This window comes from Enoplosus armatus, chromosome 14 (assembly GCF_043641665.1).
Source record: "Enoplosus armatus isolate fEnoArm2 chromosome 14, fEnoArm2.hap1, whole genome shotgun sequence".
In the NCBI taxonomy this organism is placed as follows: Eukaryota; Metazoa; Chordata; class Actinopteri; order Centrarchiformes; family Enoplosidae; genus Enoplosus; species Enoplosus armatus.
In genome coordinates, this window is record NC_092193.1 from 8,124,617 (window position 1) to 8,146,058 (window position 21,442).

Genomic DNA, 21,442 nt, shown 5'->3' on the forward strand with positions numbered 1-21,442 from the left:
AATCTCGATGTTGGCCAAGTGCTTTTGTCCTCCAACAAATCATCGGTTAACTGACATTTTACTCATCGCCGGTGTTCTCACAGTTAACTTCCTCTTTTTGTATCATGGTCACGTTCATCCGACCATCATACTTTTTCCCGCTAACTCAGATGGCAAAACAAACTATTCTGTAAATCACTTACATTACAGAAAACATTGTCATATGTTATCAGCTATACCAGTAATTTTCCTGCAATGAGAAGTCAAATTGCCTGCTGTGGAAAGGGTCTGTCACGTGTGTTTGGGCAGCGCTCGGAGCCCCATAATCGCTGTAGTTACGTGTGAAGGAAAACAGACATATAGTGCAGAGTTAGGCTTGTGTAGCGCATGCCGTTATGCAGCCTGTGTAGACAGCTGTATTGATTAAATTGACAGAAAAACATGAAACGCCTCCTGTGTAGACACACATTTAGAGCTAGGACACAATGAAACACATAAAATCTGCATCACTAGCAGTCAGAGAGGGAAAACTCCGTGACTGAGACATATTTAGTGCGATTACTCCTAATCATTCGCCTCTGCCTTTTCGTTTACTCAAGCAAAACGCAATTGACTAAGATGACCAGTGCAAAGCAAAGTAAAGAAAGATTTTGCAACTTTTTCATCAAACATATTCTCAGCATAAAAACACAGACTACTGACTGGTTGTTACCTATCATGTCTGTACTGTACTTTAAACAAAGGATATTCGACGTGGGGAAACGCGCCCATCCGTTGGCTTGGTGAGTCTTGGCCTGGTCTGATCGCCTCCTTGTTGTTGTTTTACCAAACCTGCACTGGGTTGGGACTGCATGTCAAGCAATTCCTGATTTTGCATTCACTTACAGATCGTCAGCATTATGATGGCTTCCTTTTCGTAAATATTGCACAAACCCAATTGCTTTGTCTCTGAAACAATTTGTACTAGCACGTCTCACCTGTTCAGTTTTTGACCGTTTACTCACCACCAGTTTTCTCAAAGCTCACTTCTCTGATTCACTTCCTCATTGAACATGACATTCTTTTCCAAATGGCTCATATCAATTTCTTTTTCATTAATTTGGTTCAATCGACCAAATCCTGCTGTCTATAACCCGGTATAAATAAACTCTAATGACAACACAATGCATAAATCCATTTACCATACAGAAATAATTATCATTGTGCGAGTATTCAGATGTGGGTGCCTAAGTTAGCAAGCCTACTTCCTCTGCTGTTTCTGCAAGTCGAGGGTGTGGGACAATGAGCACAGCATTTACTTCCTTAGCTGACATTGATTCATCAACCGTAATCATGCGTCTGCTCATCTTATTTTATACTTCCTGGCATTTAGTGCATGACTCTAACACTGTATGTACACTATATGGACAAAAGTATTGGGCCACCTACACATTACAACTAAAGGAGATTTTATGACATCCCATTCCAAATTCATAGGCATTAATATGAAGTTGGTCCCCCCTTTGCAGCTATAACAGCTTCCACTCTTCTGGGAAGGCTTTCTACAAGATTTTGGAGCTTGTCTGTGGGAATCTTTGCCCATTCATCCAGAAGAGCATTTGTCAGGTCAGACACTGATGTTGGACGAGAGGGCCTGGCTCGCAATCTCCGTTCTAGTTCATCCCAAAGGTGTTCAATGGGATTGAGGTCAGGGCTCTGTGCGGGCCAGTCAAGTTCTTCCACACCAAACTCATCCAACCATGCCTTTATGGACCTTGCTTTGTGCACTGGGGCACAGTCATGCTGGAACAGAAAAGGGCCTTCCCCAAACTGTTTCCACAAAGTTAGAAGTGTAGAATTGTCCAAAATGACTTGGTAAGATGAAGCATTAAGATGTCCCTTCACTGGAACTAAGGGGCCTAGGCCAACACCAGAAAAACAACTCCATAGCATTATCCCTCCTCCACCAAACTTTACAGTTGGCATAATGCAGTCAGGCAGTAACGTTCTCCTGGCATTTGCCAAACCCAGACGCATCCATCAGACTGTCAGATAGAGAAGCGTGATTCGTCGCTCCACAGAACACGTTTCCACTGCTCCAGAGTCCAGTGGCGGCGTGCTTTACACCACTCCATCCGACGCTTGGTGACGTAAGGCTTGCATGCAGCTGCTCGGCCATGGAAACCCATGCCATGAAGCTCCCAGCGCACAGTTTTGGTGCTGATATTACTGCCAGAGCTGGTTTGGAACTCTGCAGTTATTGAGTCAGCAGAGCTTTGGCAACTTTTACGCACTATGCGCCTCAGCACTCGGCGACCCCGCTCTGTAACATTACGTGGTCTGCCACTTCGTGGCTGAGTTGCTGTGGTTCTTAAATGTTTCCACTTTGCAATAATACCACTTAAAGTTGATCGTGGAATATCTAGGAGAGAAGAAATTTCACGAACTGACTTGTTGCAATGGTGGCATCCTATTACAGTACCACGTTCGAATTCAGTGAGCTCTTTAGAACAACCCATTCTTTCACAAATATTTGTAAAGGCAGACTGCATGGCTAGGTGCTTGATTTTATACACCTGTGGCAATGGGACTGAATGAAACACCTGAATTCAATGATTAAGAGGAGTGGCCCAATACTTTTGTCCATGTAGTGTATGTGTGTGTGATGTGGATGGATGGATTGATACTTCGTATACTTCATATTCTGTATGTGGTTAGACCAGAACTTCCAGGTTCCATTGACCGAAAAATGGTGATAACAGGTTGTTGTATATGGATCATATGTTTACAGCTGTCTATGAACATCACACCAAAACCAGTCACAGCACTGACATTTCATCACCCAGGAGTCAGAGTATAGCTGGATAATGATCAAGGAGGCCATTCACAATCTCTTTGAACAAAGATGGGGGTCAAAACCCCACCCTTTCACTGCCCATTTACAACCACCTGTTATCATGTGGGCACATCATAACAACTGAACCATCTACATGATAACTGAGCAACCTCCATCTGCTGATGAAGGCAAAAAGATGTTGAGCTGCATTAACTTAATTGCTATTACAACAAACATTGGAAGGTATTTGCCATGGTGAGCTCATATTGCAGAAAGACAACATTCAACACATTATAACAAAAATAAAACCATCATGTAAATAGAACATATTAATTTACACAATAGATACACCATAGATATACAAATACGCAAAAAAATACAAAAGACAAGCTAAAAAACCCATGCAGGTACAAGGAGACATTAAGTGGTATGAGACGAAAGGAGGAAAAATAATCCGTTGGTTTTTGTCTGCGATAGTTCTGTCAAGGTTGGCTTGGCGTGTCATTACCAAGCCAACTGGGTTTGTTTGCCTTGTCTGACTGCCTTCTTGTTATTGACTGTAAACCTGCCTTCAGTCCTTGTAAATACTGTTTTTTAACGCACCAGTACTATTGAGTTATGTCTGCGGAGAAGTATTCTAGAGTGTGAAGATTAAATGATCAAACAAGCCATTCCATGAAACACACTAAACTGTAACTGATGTTCAAAAGGTTTTAACCATAAAAGGATTTAGAACATTTGGGTCTTTCTGACATCGAATTCTTGACAATGTCTAGCATTTGCTTGTGGAGAAAAAAGAAAATCAAAACAACTGAAAGTCAGCATTATGATAGCTTCCTTGTTGTGAACATTGCACAATACCTTCTCCAGTGAAGTTGGAGTCAACAAGAATTTCAAACGGTCAACCGCAACATCCTGTAAAATCTGTTTATTCTGCACTTTGTATCATATCTGCTTCTCTGTCTTTACATATACTAGCAAAATCATCAAACTCAAATGTGAAATAACTTCAGGAATACTACTGTAGATGATTAATATGTTGGTGGTTACCTTAATGGCAACCAATGGGGGTGTTAATAAATAATATAAAGATAAAGGAAAGCTATCACAATGAAAATTCATAAATGTTTTCATGTTTCATGTGTTTGGGATCTGCGTTGACTGGCATGATACTAGGACTTCCTGTTTTCCCACTGTTTCTGTTTATTATGCAATGGCACACGAAGTAATGTTCATGTATTCCTGAGAATGATTAATTGCAATGAAACAGTGTGTGCAAATATCAGCATTTGGGTTACGAAATGATGTGACGAGACAGGATGTGTCAGTCCTATTAAGATTGACTTTCAACAATCATTCACACAACTCTTGAATCCTCTGCGAGACATGCATGGATATAGTATTTTGCTGTAAGACATCTCAGAAGAATTCTAACAATGAAGTTAACTTGTGCAGCCTTTGTGGTCCTCATCCAAACATTACAATGTTTGGCTTCTGATGGTACAGTATTCCAACGTTTAATTTTGAGTTTTTTGTGAGATTGCGTGCACTCTATTCCATATGTGAGACTGTTGTATCCTTTACCATATGTCATTGTGTATGTTGTCAGGGTGCATCACCTGTGCTAAATAAATTCTTGGATATTTGCTACAGTTTAATATTGAGGTGTAAATAATTGTCAGTATTATTGTAATAATAATGTAAAATCGTATTTGACAACTGAAACAACTATGATGGGCTGTGATTTAGTCTGCAATAAACATCAAAATCAAAGGTGTGTAATTCTTTCTCTTCAGATTCACCATTTCAACTAACTAACAAGGCCACTGGTGTGTGTCTGACTAAAACAAATAACTACTGCAATCAAATACGCTGGACAACTGGTGAACGACTTCTGGTCCATCAAAGGAAGAAGTGCCTGGGAGTCCAGGGGAAAAGTGTTGGAAGTGAAATAAGTCTCTACGATTGTGACGAAAACAGCGAACTCCAAAAGTGGGAATGCAAGAATGAAACAGTGCTCACCCTCAAAGGCCAAGAGCTTTACATTGAGCTCACAGCAGATAACACAGCAGTTCTCTCCAAAACAATAGGACCCAATAACCACCTCACAATCTCAGGGACGTCCAGTGGTGCTTGCACAAGAACATACAGAGGTACAGTAGTTGATAAAACAGTTGTTTTTGAAGGACTTGTACTAAAACATAACCATTTTCATAGAATTTCAAATCAACTAGAATGATGAAGATGCCAGTTTTAAAAGGTAATATTTTAAAGATGTGGGGTTATGTTAAAAATTCTATTAACATCATTAACAGCTACTCATGCATTGCTTTTTACTTAACATATGCCATATAGTCATATTTTCTTTTAGAAATCTTCATTTGAATTGTGGAAAATATAAAAACAGACATTCTCAGGAATCCATCCTGCATTTAAAATAGAATTTAGCATGTTTTATGGTTTGTCGTATGTTGTTATAAAAAGGTATATGACTGCAGATACAGAAACTGATCTTTGTTTTGTTCTTATCCCCTTTTAGAACTTTATGCCATTGGTGGAAATGCAGCTGGAATGCCATGCATGTTTCCCTTCCAGTACAAAGACAAGTGGTACTCAGACTGCACCACCATTGAATCCTCAGGGCATCTTTGGTGTGCAGTTGAAACAAAATTTCAAAGTCAACGCTGGGGCTACTGCCCAATTACTTGTGAGTACTGCCTGTGAAAATGTTGTGAAAATGTTTTTTTGTACTGCAGTGAGGGAAGGCCATATCTACAATGCAATGTATACTGACTGAAAATAGGTGAGCCATGAAATCTTTCAGGAGCCAGTGTTGCCAATTATTAGATTATGTCACTCCTTAATTTGCATATTCGAGACATCATACTGTGACTATTTACATATATACAAGATTTAAAAAAATGAAGTCAAGCTAAACTTAAACGCTGTAATCATCTCATCAATATGCAACTAAATCTACCTCTAATTTCAAACACTTAAGGCTTTTGTATAGACTGGAAGTGAAGTGTCATGAATAAAGAGGATCCAGACACTGAAATGAAATCACTCTTGCAAACTCTGTGTTAAAATAAAACTTAAGTAATCAAGTTAAATCATTAAGAACAAAAGCAAAAAGGAGAAGGAGTTACCCTGACAAACAATTGGGATCAGTGATTGGTCGCTGGGTACGTACAATTATGAGAGCCACAGCCACATGAGAGCATATTGGCTACTCTCTATAGGGGTGAGGAGTTAACTTCTGCCCTAAAAGTTGCTAGATTTATCGCTAGGAGCAAAAAAAAAGTGGCTGAATGGGTCTTAAAAAGTCACCAAATCTAATGAGAAAGTCGCAACGTGGCAAGTTGCAAACACTGTCAGGAGCTATCATGATTTAGGGCCTACCTTTATAGCTGATTCAATCTCCATCATTTAATGAAGAGAAAACTATATAACTGTAGTTACAGGAAGTACTATACTTTGTAGTAAACATAATATATCCATTACTTGGACATATATTCATAGCCAAAGAAGACTGGAATATCCACCCAATAACAGGAGCGTATTACCAGCTCAACACACAGTCAGCTCTGACTTGGCCACAGGCTGAAACCAGCTGCAAACAGCAGGGAGCCTCCCTGCTCAGTATCACCGATCCTCACGAGCAGGCTTATGTCACAGGTAAGGTGCCTCTGACTTAACTGGATTTTATTTATAATCTTTATTTCGTACATAATTGTTTATATTTTATAACAACTTTTTATAATTTTTAATTAATTAATTTTATTTATTATTTGTTATTTAATTAAATGCTTTAATCACATTATTTGCACTGATAAATCTGAATGTTTGCATGGATACTGTTGTGTTGTCAAAATAATCAGGAACTTTGAGCCTTTCTAACAACTAATGACACAGGGAAAGACTCATTATTTTGTCTTTTTTGTTTCCAATGCCCCCACCAGCACTACTAGGAATAGGGGGCAATAAGCTTTGGACTGGGCTGGTCGTAGATCCAGAACATGGCTGGAAATGGTCTAATGGGAGGCCTTACCGTTATCTGAAATGGGACTCAGGTAGGTATTTCCTCCACTTCAATACCTTGTGTTTTTATTCTGATATATTAAAATGTATTGGCTAAACTCAATCAATACCTGCAAGCTCAAGCAGAGATCAAAAGATCAATACTACACTCATATTTGTCCGTTAAATATAAGATTACTACAGCCAGCGGCCGGTTAACTTAGCTTAGCATAAAGACTGGAAACAGGGGGAAACAGCTAGCCTGGCTCTGTACAAAGGTAACAAGATCTGCCAACCAGCACTTCTGAAGCTCATAAATGAACAGGTTATATCTTGTTTGTTGAATCCATCCAAAATCTGAAGAGTAAACTTGACAATTTGTGGTTTTACAGAGGGTTATGTGCGAGACTATAAGACTAAGACAAATCTGAGAGCTGATATGATCTGTTTGCAAAACCAACATGTCAAGCATAACCATCATCTTGTTTCAGGACATCCACTTCCTAATCCAGGACACAACTGTGCAATTGTTGATCCAGCTGTACAGTACTCCTGGCAAAGTTCACCCTGCAGTAAGAAACTTGGGTACATCTGCTATAGTAAAGCTGCAGAGCAACTGCCTACGCAAGGTAAAGAAAAATATCTATTCTATTCTGCAAATCCCCTGGGAACCATAGCGAATTGTATATTGTCAAAATCAGTAATTATAATTATTTGTTCTTTTCATGATCAGCTGTTGAGACAGGATTTTGTTCAAGACCTTGGATTCCCTACAATGGCCACTGCTTCCACCTCAATCGTACTCAGAAAACATGGTCTGATGCTCAGAGGCAGTGTCGTAATGAAGGAGGAGACCTAGTCAGCATCCGCAATGTGGAGGACCAAAGCTTTGTCATTTCACAACTTGGATACGGTATGTGAAGACAATAAACAATAACAACAAACACAAGTTTAACTTGAGAAAGAAATCCTTACAACAAACAACAACCCTTTAAGCCCTCAGGCCTTTCTTTTTTCCTGGCATTGTGATGCGCTGCTCTGATTAACTAACATTATATTAATTAACATTATTTTATTGTACATCTTTTTTCGTGATCAATTTTTCTCTGAAGGTCATTATTACATTTGTGTAATTGTTTCTTAGCAATGATGTTAGTGGAGGTGGTCTTTAATTCAGGCAAGGTTTAGGGTTAGTTAAACGTTTACCACATGAGGAGGTGATTGGGGTGGTGGAGAGAGCTACAACTACAGCTACACGATAATTAGTCATGTGTAGTGTCAGGTTATAATGGCTGCATCGTAAACCTTCATAAATATGATTGATGCTACTAGCCAGCTGGTATCCAAACAGCTGAAGAATAAGTCAGTGAGTGAGAAGCAGCTCATGCCAATCAGCTAATGCAAGCATGACTTCAGTGCTCTGTCTGAACTAACGCTGTCCTCCATTCTATAAATGACACAAAATACAGTAAGCGAGCACAGTAAGTTGAGAGCTCCACAAGAATAATGTGAACAAAAACACATGAATGTCTGTTCTCCATTAGTAACATATTAAGTTTTGTAAATGTCTGCAGCATCCACTGATGAGCTTTGGATTGGCCTGAATGACAGGCAGACAGAGAGGCTGTTTGACTGGATTGACCACTCTACTGTCAGTTTCACTAGCTGGGAATTTGGGAAACCTGCTGTCGCCACTGATATAAAGGACTGTGTTCTCATCAGGGGAGAGGTAAGGAGTACCATGTGTGTATGGTGCACATATTAGCTTCTTGTATATGTACATAACATACACTCACTGATAGAATGTGGCATGCTCTTCAACCTGATTTATCAGCAGCAATACTGCAAATTGTGCAACTACACACGTTACTTGTGAATATGTCTGTATTTGTACAGTTTCAAGACTATGGTGTGTTTGTTTGACGTTTGATTTACCAGTACATTGACTCTAGTACTTTCCAGTACATCCAGTCTCCACATAAATAAAAACTTTGCGGTTGCAGAACGGGAACTGGGCCGACCATGTATGTGAGGAGAAACACGGCTTCATTTGTATGAAGATGAGTGCCTCAAAACCCACTGGAGATGAAGTGGAGCAAGATGCAGGCTGCAAAACGGTGCGTTAAGTTGACTTATTTTTATCTATTTAAAAATTGTTTGTTTAACCTTATTTAACTTTATAATACCTTACCCTGCATTTATGCCAAGTTTCAATTTATACAATAATGTGATGATAGCATCTTCCAACTTTTTCTGATATGGCATAAGTTTGAAAAGTTATTGAAAAATAAGACAACCATGGTGAACATTGGTGGAGTGTGTTCCTTTCAGCCCATTCATTGTCATATTCAGTCTCTAATGACTGGGTAGGGGCAACAGTAGCTCAGGTCATAGGGACTTGGCTTGGGAACCGGGGCGGTGGACAGTTCAAGTCCAGCACAGATCACGGAACAGAGTGTGGACTGGTAGCTGGAGAGGCGCCAGTTCACCTCCTGGGCACTGTTGAGGTGCCCTTGAGCAAGGCACCCTACATGAAAACACAATGAAAAATCATACAATGGTCTTTCTTCACTGTTTTTGTTTTCCAACAATCCAGGGGTGGAGAAGACATGGCTCGTACTGCTACTTTATAGGCACACAGACCAAAACTTTTGATGAAGCTAAAGATGACTGCAAGAGTTCAGATTCTTACTTAGCTGATGTTTCAAATGGGTAAGAACATTTATTTTTACTCCAAATGTTCTGAGCAATATCACATTTCAGAAGCTCAAATGTATTGGGATTTACAAACAATCATATAATGTTTTGTTACTGTACAACATTTAGTCTCACCAGAAATCCTATGATCCTACTTATGTAAATATTTCCAGGGTGGATAATGCATTCCTTGTCAGCTTGGTGGGGATGAGACCAGAGAAACACTTCTGGCTGGGCCTCTCAAACCAGAAAAACGTTGATCAATTTGTGTGGACCAACAAAGACTCAGTGAGATTTACTCACTGGAATGCTGAAATGCCAGGTATTGAGAAATTTTAAACTCTCTCTAAGCTGTGGCAAGAAGCAGCTTCACAATTGACATTTCACAATTTCTCCCTCAACAATGCAAGGTCACCAACAGGGCTGTGTTGCCATGACAACTGGAATTTTTGCTGGCCTCTGGGATCTGCTGCCCTGTACCAATAAGGAGAAATACATCTGCAAACACCTGGCCGAGGGGGCAATTTTAACCCCTGAACCACCCACTCATGCCCCTACTGGGTGTGTTGATGACTGGACTCGATTGGGATCAAGAAACTATTGCTTTAAGGTACAGCCACATGTGAAAAAACAACAACATCCACCTTCAGTGTTTACCCAGGTGCATAACTGCGTGATTTTTGTTTTGCGCCACCGGATGATATTTAGCACGTACGCTGACAAGAAGGGTTTAAGGCACATATTTGTACACAGTTGTAGATGTCGAATTACGTTTAATCAAAATATGCACTTTTATTGAACATATAATACAATACAAATAACGTCAAATCAAATGAAATCATGTTAAATCAAAATCCGACAAAAATAATGACAGGAAAAGTAATGCTTTTGAGCTGTACTGCATAGTCTCTACGTCTTTGCTGAACTTTGTTGTAATAGGTATGTAGTGAAACCAGCAGCAGAGCCTTCGTTGCCGCCAACAACCGATAACAAACAGGCGATGTCTGGGGGTGTTCAATTTATAATCCTTGCTTGTCCCAGACTCTGGCTGCTTAAAGTACAGATGGCAAGTTTATTGCATTTGGGGAGATTTTTATATAACCATTGCTAAATGATTAGCGCTGCAGCACAACTGATGAATGCATGTAGAGAAAACACTGCACCTCAGATTAAAGGATATATTCAGATTTTTCAAGTCTATGTTAATACAACACTCAAATACCCTACATATACTCAGAGAGTTAATGGTTGCTGAAAACCTTGCTCCTCCGTGAAGCGATAGCTTTATAGTGCATCTACATTGTAGGAAATGATAAAATGTCCAGTAGAGTACTTAGTAGAGTAGAGGACATCTCCACTCTGTTAGCTGGTTACCCAATAGTGTTTATAGGACACCCATTAATATGGAGTCTTGAATTAGAATTCTTTCCTCACTCAAAACAAATGTGTTAGACATTTCAAGTACCATGGTTCAGATACATAGAAATGTGTACACACTAGTGCTACTACTTATAAGTGAAACATTGAAACTACTCCAATAGCAACACAAGTGCAAAGACAACAAAACATTGTTTGTCCCTTTAAATAATGAATCAGAGCTTATTGTGAAGTGACACTACCAAACCATGTTGAACCTCTCTGCCTTGTGTTTAAGTTCTTTACAGAGTCATCTACATACAAGACCTGGTATGAGGCCAGAGATTACTGCAGGGTCATCGGAGGAGACCTGCTCAGCATCCACAGCGCTGCTGATCAAGAAATTATGCCATATCGGTACAGTATGAGAAGTAGTACAAGTACAAAATTAAGAAAATACAAAACTGATTCCAGCAGAAGATTAAGTTTGGCTAGTGTCCAGCAGAACACTGGGACAGTGTTTCAACAGACTACTGTTAAGTTAGGCAGAAGTTTGTTCTTTTAACATTGTACTTATACTTGAATCATTGATATAAATTTGTCACTTATAGCTATGAAGCAGTCTGGATTGGACTTAGTGCCCCTGACCCAGCCACCGGTTATGTATGGAGCGATGGATCCCCAGTGAGTTAACAGTTTTCTACTTTAATAGTTGAGTCAATCATTTTTAGTTTAGCAGACTATAAAATAGTCAATATAATTAGAAATCAATGTTTTTTTTATTATTATTATTTTGTTTACAGCTGCAGTTCCAACACTGGGAGGAAGGAGAGCCAAACAATAAAAATAACGTGGAATCTTGCACTGAATTCAAAGTACATAGGCGGGATAGGGGTGGGTCTTGGAACGATGTGCACTGTGAGACGTACCATGGATGGCTGTGCCAGATCCGTGCAGGTAAAATGAGGGACTGAAACCATTTCTTTCTCTGAGCATTGCCTAAAAATAATTTAACCTTGGTGCGGCAAAGGACATCGTACAACGCCAAGATTACAGACTTGCTCATCTGACCTGAAATTCATGTTAAAATTAGGTACCCCTATATATTTTTTTTTGATTGCAGGATTAGTTTAGCGGAGGCTGTTAACATTTACATACAAATATCAATTGACCCTGTGTTAAATTAAAAGACTCCGTTAATTAAAGCTCAACTAGAGATTAGAAAAGAGGATCAAGTACTGTCCACTGTGCCCAGGATAGGATTAGCATTATGTCCCTGTATATATATATTCTGTGGTAATATGTTCAGTGGAACCTTTAGGCTCAATTTAACACAAACACCTAGCACAATTATTGTGTAATCATAAAGTATTAAATGAATATTTTATTGTATAACACACATTTCGTTTATGTTTATGCACTGTTTGAGACGCAATTCTTTAATTCAAACCACTGACATGGTTTTAACTATTGTTATCAAAACTCTGCCTTCCAAATGTCTTAAAATGCACATATTTAGATAAGGGAGATCTAATTATTTTCGGTGGAGCACGCCACCAGGCCCCCCTAGCAAGCTCAGTTTTTGGACCTCTATATTCCTAAAACCCTGCGTACAGACCTCTTCTCAACTCTGCTTACTATCACTCCAGTGCTTTATTCAGTGTTCTGAGTATAATTATCTTCTGTCTTTGTCCTTAAAGGAGTGACACCAAAGCCGCCTCCAGACCCTGTCACACGTGGTAAGTGGGCCAATTTTAGAAAACATCACAAATACACTTTTGGCACCAATCTTATTTTCTAATGTATGGTTTAAATTTACTGCTTTTATTACTTCTCCATGAGTTGATCCTCGTTTAATATTTAGTGTTGCACACTGGCACCACATTTTTACATTTAAACATTACACACAGACTTTATAGAGTCTACAGCCATGCTTGCAGCTCTGTGAGGCTGTACTTAAGCTAAATGCTAACATTAGAATGCTAACATGCCCGCGAAGACTATGCTACAATGCTGATGCTAAGCAGGTATAATGTTTAGCATTTTCACATCTTAGCTTGGCATGTTAACATGCTAACATATACTAATTAGCACTGAACACATAGTAGAGATGAAGCTGATGGGAATGTCATTAGTTTTGCCATCACCAAAGTCAGTAGGTAGTGTTTGGACGAAATGTTGTGCCAATCCATCAAGTAGAAATTGAGACAATTCCCTGGACAAGTAAAAACTTTGACCTGCTGGTGGCGTTAGATAATAGGTCAGGGGATCACTAAAGTCAGGATTCAACCTCTGGGGACCATGAATGTCTGTACAACATTTCACAGATATCCATCCAACAGTTGTTGAGATATTTCTGTCAAGACCAAAGTGGTGCACCAACCAACCGGCAACTGACATTGCCATCCATAGAGCCCTGCATAGAGAAAATCTGAATCTACACATGTACTTTAATATATGACATATGTCTAACATGTTTGCAGACTACAACAGGACCTCAGACGGGTGGCTAGAATGGAATGGGAATCAGTATTATTTTAACAGCTTGTCGATGGCCATGGCAGAAGCTCGTCACTACTGCCAACAGAGGCATAGTGACTTGGTAACTATCAACAGTGAAGCTGAAAGTGTTTTTTTGTGGAAACAGGTGAGTAGAGACATTTATACTCCATTCCTTCCATTACTCTTTAGCCATGGCATTTAAGCTCAGAATATACTGCAACGTAAGTACTGCTGGTTTTACCATGTGCCTCTGTCTGTGTGTGTAGCTATCCAGAAAGTATGGGTCTTACTGGATAGGCCTGACCGTAGATCTTGATAAAACATATGGGTGAGTATGAATGAAATAATGGATTAAATATAAATGAGAAAGGAAGTCAAAAAAAAAGTATCAAAATTATGTGAGTATGACATATAGATGATTTGACCAGTTGAATAATTTGTTGGGCTGTATGCAATTTTATTAGAACATTTTCAAAATAGTTACTGTTGTGGTTGAGTGGTAGTTCTGTAGGTTCGCCATTAGAAGCAACCACTCACATTACATGCTCATTTATAAAAATTGTTAATATACAAATATTAATTAGTGCAGCTTCTTCGAACAAAATTGTGTGGATTTTGTCTAACTATTTTGCATGAAAAAAAAAATGGAGAAATGGAAATGAAAGTAAGTGTGTGCCATGAATGGGTCTTAAATTTTCAACTGACTGTGTTATAAAAAGGTGGATGGATGGTTCCCCAGTGGTGTTTCAAAGGTGGGATGAAAATCAACCTGATTTCCTGAACAATGATGAGAATTGTGCTGTTATGACTATCTCCATGGGTGAGTAACCTCCTAAAACTGATTAATGTTAACAGGCATAAATTCATATAATGAAATATTATAATGAATATTTTGGATTGGTTCACAGGGTTCTGGCATGATTATAGTTGTGGGTTTGAGCACAGGTCAATATGTAAACGCAGCAGCTCACCACCTGTCAACGCCACTGTAGCGCCAACAGTTCCTCCAAGAGGTGGCTGTCCCCAAAACTGGAAAAAGTTTGACTCAAAGGTCAGAGGTCACTTTTAATTCTTATATTTGTTTGGCAGGATGGAACTGATGTAGAATTAAAATCTCAGTGCCTGCAATGAAATGGGCCTTCAATATGACAAAGCATCGATCTATGGATAAAAAATAACCTACTGCTCTTTTGAGATATCACACAAAGCTGTTGGTTTTTCACCTATAGTGTTACAACATCATTAATAACCGGAACGAGACATGGGATGGAGCACAGACACAATGCAAAGCAATGGGAGGAAATCTGGCCTCAATTCTCTCAAGACATGTGCAAGGTTTGTTTTCATTCATCACTTTTTTTATTCCAGAGAAATGCATATAATGCATATTTCAAAAAATGTGAATGTCCATAGATACAGGTGCCTGTTAGTGCTGACTAGTGCCACAGTGCATCCCAAAGAATACAGAAAAGACAGAAAAGAAACAAGAATCACCAAATGTGCTAAACACACACACACACACATATATATATATATACATTTAGGTATATGTAGGCAAATCTGGGGAACAAAAAAAATTACACGTAGAAAAAAGATCTAAACCTTAAATCACCAATATGTGGCTACATTTTCAGTGTTTTTGACAACTACAATGGCTGAGGCACCTACCACAGACCTGTGGATTGGTTTGCATAATGTAAATGGAAACCAATTTTATTGGACTGATGGGCGACCAATGCGATACAGCAACTGGGGGTCTGAAGTAAGTGGACACTGATTTTTGTATTGTAATGTCAAGTTCATGAGTTATGTGCTGCACTACTAACTATGTTCTTTTTGTATTTTTCATGAAAACCCTATTGCGGCAGCACTACCATGATCGAATTATACACGACCATTTTGGGGTAACATGTTTAAACTTTACTGTACTTGAGGCATAACTGTGTCAACTTAGGGCCTAAACAACCGACATTATGCCACAACCTTTACTCAGCATTTTGATAAATTATATGCGTCTGTATTGTTTATAACAAATTTCTTTGGTGTACTGCTTCGAATTGCTGACATCCTGATTTTCCACTATCATTTTCCAGTATCATCACAATTTTTATGACACGCATGATATGGACTATGGGGTAAAACTTTTTTGATATTTTGATTGTAATGTGCAATACCACTTCATTTGTCTTGACTTGGAGCCAAAATACATCACACTTTTATGACAAGCTGGGGTTATGCTTCAGCTACATACAACCTCCGTTCAGAATTTTGCTGAGTTATATGCATCAGTATTGTCTCTCACATATTTTCTGTATTCATACTAATTTCTGACATCCTGATTCTACACTGAAGATGGATTATGTCATGGCTCCTACAATGCATCAGGTAATACTTTTTTGACACACTGTAATGTGCAATACAACTTCATTTGTCAAATTTCAGCATATCTGTCATAAAACTGTAAGGACTGTAACAGCTTGAAAAAAGAAATTCCAGGAACTGTGAAAGTGTAATAGGGGACAATAAGAGCACAAATACAAAATCCTACTCTGTTATGTTATTATGTTCGTCATTATTTCACTTGGTTTATATTATCCATTTAAACATTATTTGTTTGGGATTTGTTGGTTATTATGTGAAGATATTTATATGAATATGTCTAAATAAATAAAATCAATAAATAAATCACGAATTTACAGAGAACCCTTTTAGAGGTACAGTATACTGTATAGAAATTATTGAGTGGTCTGCTATCTCATTGGGTTTGTTCAAGTTAAACTAGTGTTTGTTAACAGATAGTGATTTACATGTTAATGCAGTAATATTAGAGTTTCCAACTCTTTCTGCATGATTGCATCTATCTGCACAAACTGTATCATAACCCCTCCAAAATGACCCTGGATCTTACCATAATTTGCTCTTTACCTCACTGTCAATTTGTTTCACCAGACAGAGTGTGCTGTGATGACAACCGATCTCAAAATTGGTATTGGAAAATGGATAAAAAAGTCCTGCAATGGCGCCACTGGATATGTCTGTCTTCGAAATGTTGGTGAGCCTATCCTCTGCCCTTTTTCTTGAATGTATTTCCTATGGCCTAGAATGATTTTATATAGTCCAATGTTTCTATGTCACTATCATTACTATTATTATTATAATTAAACGTTTACTTTTAGCATCACCTACCTCATGCTTAAACAGTGTGCACCCTACAGTTGTTGTGGGCGCTTGCACTAACAGCAGGCGTATGGTACATGGTGTGTGCGTGACTAAGAGAGCAACTGTTGGTGTATTTTAGAACAAATATTTGTCAGTGATGAAAACAAGAGATACAATTCATTTCCGCTTTGCAATTATTTGGCTTTAGACACTAGGTCTATTACATGCAAGATGTATTTACTTGGAACTAAAAAAAGCTTTGACTAAATATTAATGCGTGAATTTTTAATTTTTGGGTACCTATAACAGCAGCAATTGTATTAAATCAACTGATGATTTGCTGTGTGACTGTTCTGTATTGTAATCAATATTCCCCAAAGATCAAAATTATGATTTCAACAATAAAATTTGAGACGTGTTGTACTGTATTTTAAACATAGGCCTAGTCATACAGGACAGTTTTTGAAATGAGTGAGTGAGTCAATTCATTCTTCTCAGATAAATGGAAAAGACTAGTAACTTTTAAGCATCTATACAACAGAGCGACCGACCTTAAGATGGATGGAAAAACTAAACTTTTCAAATTTCTCACCCTAAACAGACCCCACTCTCCCAGACTCCCCTGAACCAACAACCACCGGCTATGTCAAAATATTTAATGACTCTATCAAGGTTGTTACTCAACAAATGACCTGGGATGCAGCCAAAAAGCACTGTGACGGTGATGGTGCCAAACTGGCTAGCCTGCGAAATGAGTGGTCACAGGTCTATATTGAGCTGATGGCTTTCAAAGCTCCTCTGTGGATTGGACTGAACAAAATGGAGGTACCCGACAGAAAGCCTCTCAAACTGCACAGTGCAAACACGACTAACCTCTGCTTATAACTTGAAACTTTTGCTGATTGCTGTTCAAGCAAAAACGTTGATAACTGGCAACAATTAGGTTTTTACATTAACAATTGTATTCTGTAAAATTGTTGAAATCTAGATATATTTTGGATTTTTTAAATATAAATATTAATTACTAAGTCATTTTATTTTATTGATGGCTTTTATGAATCTAAAAGTCTTCTATGCTTTTGTCATGACATGTCGCACAAAATCCAAATAGAGCAGTACCTTTACATATGTATATAGATTAATTAGATCCACAAGCTAAACAAGCTAAATATTACAAAAGAAAGCATTTAACAGTATTTTCAGCAGTAGTGGAGGCTAGCTAATTGTGAGAATTGTATTTACTGTAAAAAACACAAAAGATTACAGATTTCCTTGAGAGAATAATTTGACTATATTTTGAATTAATGATGCTGAATGCTGTTTGATCAATCTTTGCTTTCAGACTGCCGGATATTTCAGATATATTGATGGCTGGCATATCACCTTAACCAACTGGGCTCATTGGGAACCAAGCCCGGACAAACCTTGTGTGTTTGTGGATGTAGATGGAAAATGGAGGACTGCTGACTGCAATCAGAATATGACGAGCGTTTGTATGAAGACTACAGGTTGGGCTCATGTACATTTATTATCATCATGTTATCCTGTTAATGTTGACATACACCCTGCCTTTACCAGTTTGGAAAATGGTTACAATTGTTACCGTTGTACTTACTTAAGTGCATTGGATTTGAAAGCATGCACTATACAGTAATTCGCTGATCATCAATGTCTCTCTCATCCACAGATGTGCCACCAACAGAGTCAAGCGATTACCCGGGATTATGCCCTGACGACCCAGATTCAGTCAGATACTCTAGGCAGACATACAGCTGGATACCATATAAGGGTTATTGTTACCTCTTTGTCACAGAAAAGGCTGAGTGGCCAAACGCATCTGCTAACTGTGTAAGACATGGTAAGGATTTTCTACGGTTGGTCTAATACATATTTTTAATCACTCAGGTGTGTTTAGCTTTAATTAAGGACCTACTGTTCTTTGTTGGTTTGCTTCTTTGTTTGTGAAGGTGGAACTCTTGCCAGCATTGAAGATCCCTCTGAGCAAGACTTCATTCAAAGCAATGTCAAGGCTTTTCAAGACAGCCAAAGCTCCTTCTGGATCGGCTTGTATAGAACTCACAAAGGTACAGTCACATTGTCTGTTCTTTCATGAAAAAGAAGGAAAATGATCTCTGAAATAAATAGGTCACAAACTCACTGTAGCTTAATTATTTATTTCTGCTGAATAGAGAACTGAAACAGGCCCAGAAACTACGTTTGGTCAATAGCAAATGGAGAAAAAAAATATAAAGCTGTTTCAATCAATCAGGGATCAAATGTCTATGTGTAATGTGAAAGGCATCGCCCATAGTGACAACCCTGTGAGGTATTACCCCCCAGCTCTGCAGTTCCCCTTAGCTCCACAGAGTGTTTTATCTTTCATCTCGTTCTGATTTTCTACACATCTAGAAATGCTAATGTTGCTCTGTGTTTGGTGTTAGGCAACTGTCTGCTAATATGTTTGCCCTATACACGCGTATTTGGAAATCTTGTTTCCGTTTACATTGAAAGAAAAGATATTGAGTATCAAATTGAAGAAACGCTTCATGGGTACAAAAAGTAACTCTACAGAGAACAAAAAAATTAATTTGTATTTGTCCCCAGGCATGTGGCTGTGGCTAGATAAAACTGCCATGGACTACAATAACTGGATTGTAGGTCAACCTAATCATAACAGTTATGGATCGATTAGAACTACAGATGGGAGATGGACAACAGCTGACCGGTGGTACGACAGAGGATATATTTGCAAAACTCCAAAAGGTGAGACCATCCCACTTATTAGGATTAGGAGTTTGAATTAAAGTAATGTTTTCTATGGCTGCAACTAACGATTACTTTCATTATTGATTAATCTGTCCATTATTTTCTTGATTAATCGATTCATCGTTTTATCAATATAACGTAAAAAAAAAAATGCCATTCACAATTTTAGGGCACATGGTGATGTCTTCAGTTTGGTAGTTTTGTCCAAATTTGCTTTGTCATATATGACAAAGAAATCCAGCAAATTCTCACATTTCAGAGGTTGAAATTTAAAGAACTTTTGCTTCAAATATGAATATAAACGATTAGGTTAATCAATCATCAAAAATGTTACCAATTAATTGTCTTTCAATTGACTAATCGATTAATCGAATCATATAGTGTTGAAACTCACAAATTAAATCAAAAATATATTTATAAATTGATTTTGATATTTAGAATATAATGTCAGTGAAATTATAGAGAAAGTGTACACGTTTTGAAAAGTTTTGATCATGTTTTCTTTCTAGTATCACAACAAGCGCCACCGACAGTTGGTAAGTTACATCTCCTTATCCTATCCTTATTTGACTCATAATTATAATTTATTTCTTCTGTCTCATCATCTACATGTTGAATCTGTACAGTAAATCCCATCAAACTCCATCAAACCCGAGGCCACATCATTTTGGCAGTTGTGCTGGTCATTGCGGCGATTGCCATAGGGACAGTCATCGTCTTATTTCTCTTCAAGAAGTCCGGCCGCCACTTAGCTATCCCTGAAAAGTTAACTGCCTTCGACAACCCACTCTTCTCCAGCAATGAGCAGTCCCAGCCTGATGTGGTCGACACAAATAAACTGGTAGCAAATGCAGAGGAAGAGAACCCTGGGCCTATTATAACTGTGTGATGTAAATACCAGCAGAATCAACTGGGGCACATAGTGTATCTTGGGCAGATGGTTGATGGCATACATGACATAAAATAAGAGACATTTCAATCCTGTTGGCAATAACTGGCCTTAGGACATACAGTATATCACCACTGTATTTCATCATCCTTGAATGTACTGTAGATTACAATTTATCTGTCTAGAAATATGTCTTGCAGATGAGAATTAAAACAATTGTATTAAAAGATATTGTAAATAACAACCCATGGGCATCTACATAAAATGTTATGTTTGACTTGTTCCTATACTTTCATACTCAAAGGGTTTGTTGAAGTGCTTAACTTTACTTAGTTTAAACAATTAAGCTAATTAAGCATGTTTTTATTTGCATTTTGTAGAGTGTCAACACTTTTAGTGATCACTCAGACAAAAATATTGTACTTTTATACCTTTACATTTATCTGCCGGTTGTGGTTACTGCTCAGTCTCCAAGGTTTTACATGAAAAATAAACACTGAAATTGATTAATCTGTTGCATTAATTGGCCGTTTTGTCCGCATGGGGAAAGCAACACTGACATAAAGTATTATCACCACATAAAGTTATCATGGAGAGCGTGTTTTAGTATTTGATGGAGTCGTGTTTCTAATATTCACTCTCCTTTCAGCTCGGTTTTGGAGCTCGATTATAAGTTTTAATATCCATCAGACATGCAAGGAGCTTAAATTAAGTACAATACAGTATTACAAATATTAATTTGATACAGGCTATACTTAGATATTATTGATGGCTGAAAAGACCAAAAACATTCACAGACGTTTATGTTCACATCAATAAGCATCAATGCATGTATCAAATACATGGCTTACACACACCTACCAATATGCTTGGCATATCAAATAGATCCTACAAGCCCTAGAGTATTCTAGTCAGGTTGAAGCTATTATTCACAGCACAGCTTAAAGACAAAAACAAAAGGAAGAAGCTACCCTCACAAGCAACTAACAGACCTTCTACACAGGCTATTCACAGAGCACACAGTCAACAGGGGGCTGTAATCAATAAATGCAAAAATGGAGATATTCACCACGTTACACTCTACAGGCTCTCAGTCCTGGTTGCACAGCACATAATGCAACCTATATAACATCAACAAAAACACAGCTAGAGGGTAAATACATAGACACAGAGCGAGCAGGGAGAGACATTTAGGAGAGAAACTAGCGAGCAGAGGCTTACAAATAGTGACAGACAGACAGAAGTTGGATCTGACTCAC

At 38.3% G+C, this 21,442-nt stretch overlaps 1 protein-coding gene across 1 annotated transcript; it reads left to right on the forward strand.

The window, feature by feature from the left end:
* Positions 1–4,206: 4,206 nt before the first annotated feature.
* On the forward strand, positions 4,207–20,689 carry LOC139296363 (macrophage mannose receptor 1-like). Its single transcript, XM_070918747.1, has 31 exons — positions 4,207–4,294; positions 4,591–4,947; positions 5,334–5,501; positions 6,317–6,472; positions 6,757–6,867; positions 7,306–7,443; positions 7,548–7,727; positions 8,389–8,543; positions 8,818–8,931; positions 9,411–9,526; positions 9,685–9,833; positions 9,922–10,121; positions 11,166–11,284; positions 11,479–11,551; positions 11,671–11,824; positions 12,568–12,606; positions 13,351–13,514; positions 13,636–13,697; positions 14,089–14,189; positions 14,278–14,420; positions 14,599–14,704; positions 15,004–15,131; positions 15,722–15,754; positions 16,319–16,421; positions 17,130–17,353; positions 17,871–18,036; positions 18,216–18,386; positions 18,496–18,612; positions 19,133–19,291; positions 19,804–19,830; positions 19,921–20,689. Exons 1-31 carry the CDS (start codon positions 4,231–4,233, stop codon positions 20,181–20,183), a joined length of 4,260 nt encoding a protein of 1,419 aa, XP_070774848.1. The 5' UTR covers positions 4,207–4,230; the 3' UTR covers positions 20,184–20,689.
* The last annotated feature ends 753 nt before the right edge of the window (positions 20,690–21,442 follow it).

Bases quoted from the DNA above. Each gene is read 5' to 3' on its own strand.
- LOC139296363 (XM_070918747.1), top strand. From the start codon at position 4,231: ATGAAGTTAACTTGTGCAGCCTTTGTGGTCCTCATCCAAACATTACAA. The intron at 8,932-9,410 runs GTGCGTTAAGTT...CCAACAATCCAG, and splicing joins AAGATGCAGGCTGCAAAACG to GGGTGGAGAAGACATGGCTC. The intron at 18,613-19,132 runs GTACAGTCACAT...ATTTGTCCCCAG, and splicing joins CTTGTATAGAACTCACAAAG to GCATGTGGCTGTGGCTAGAT.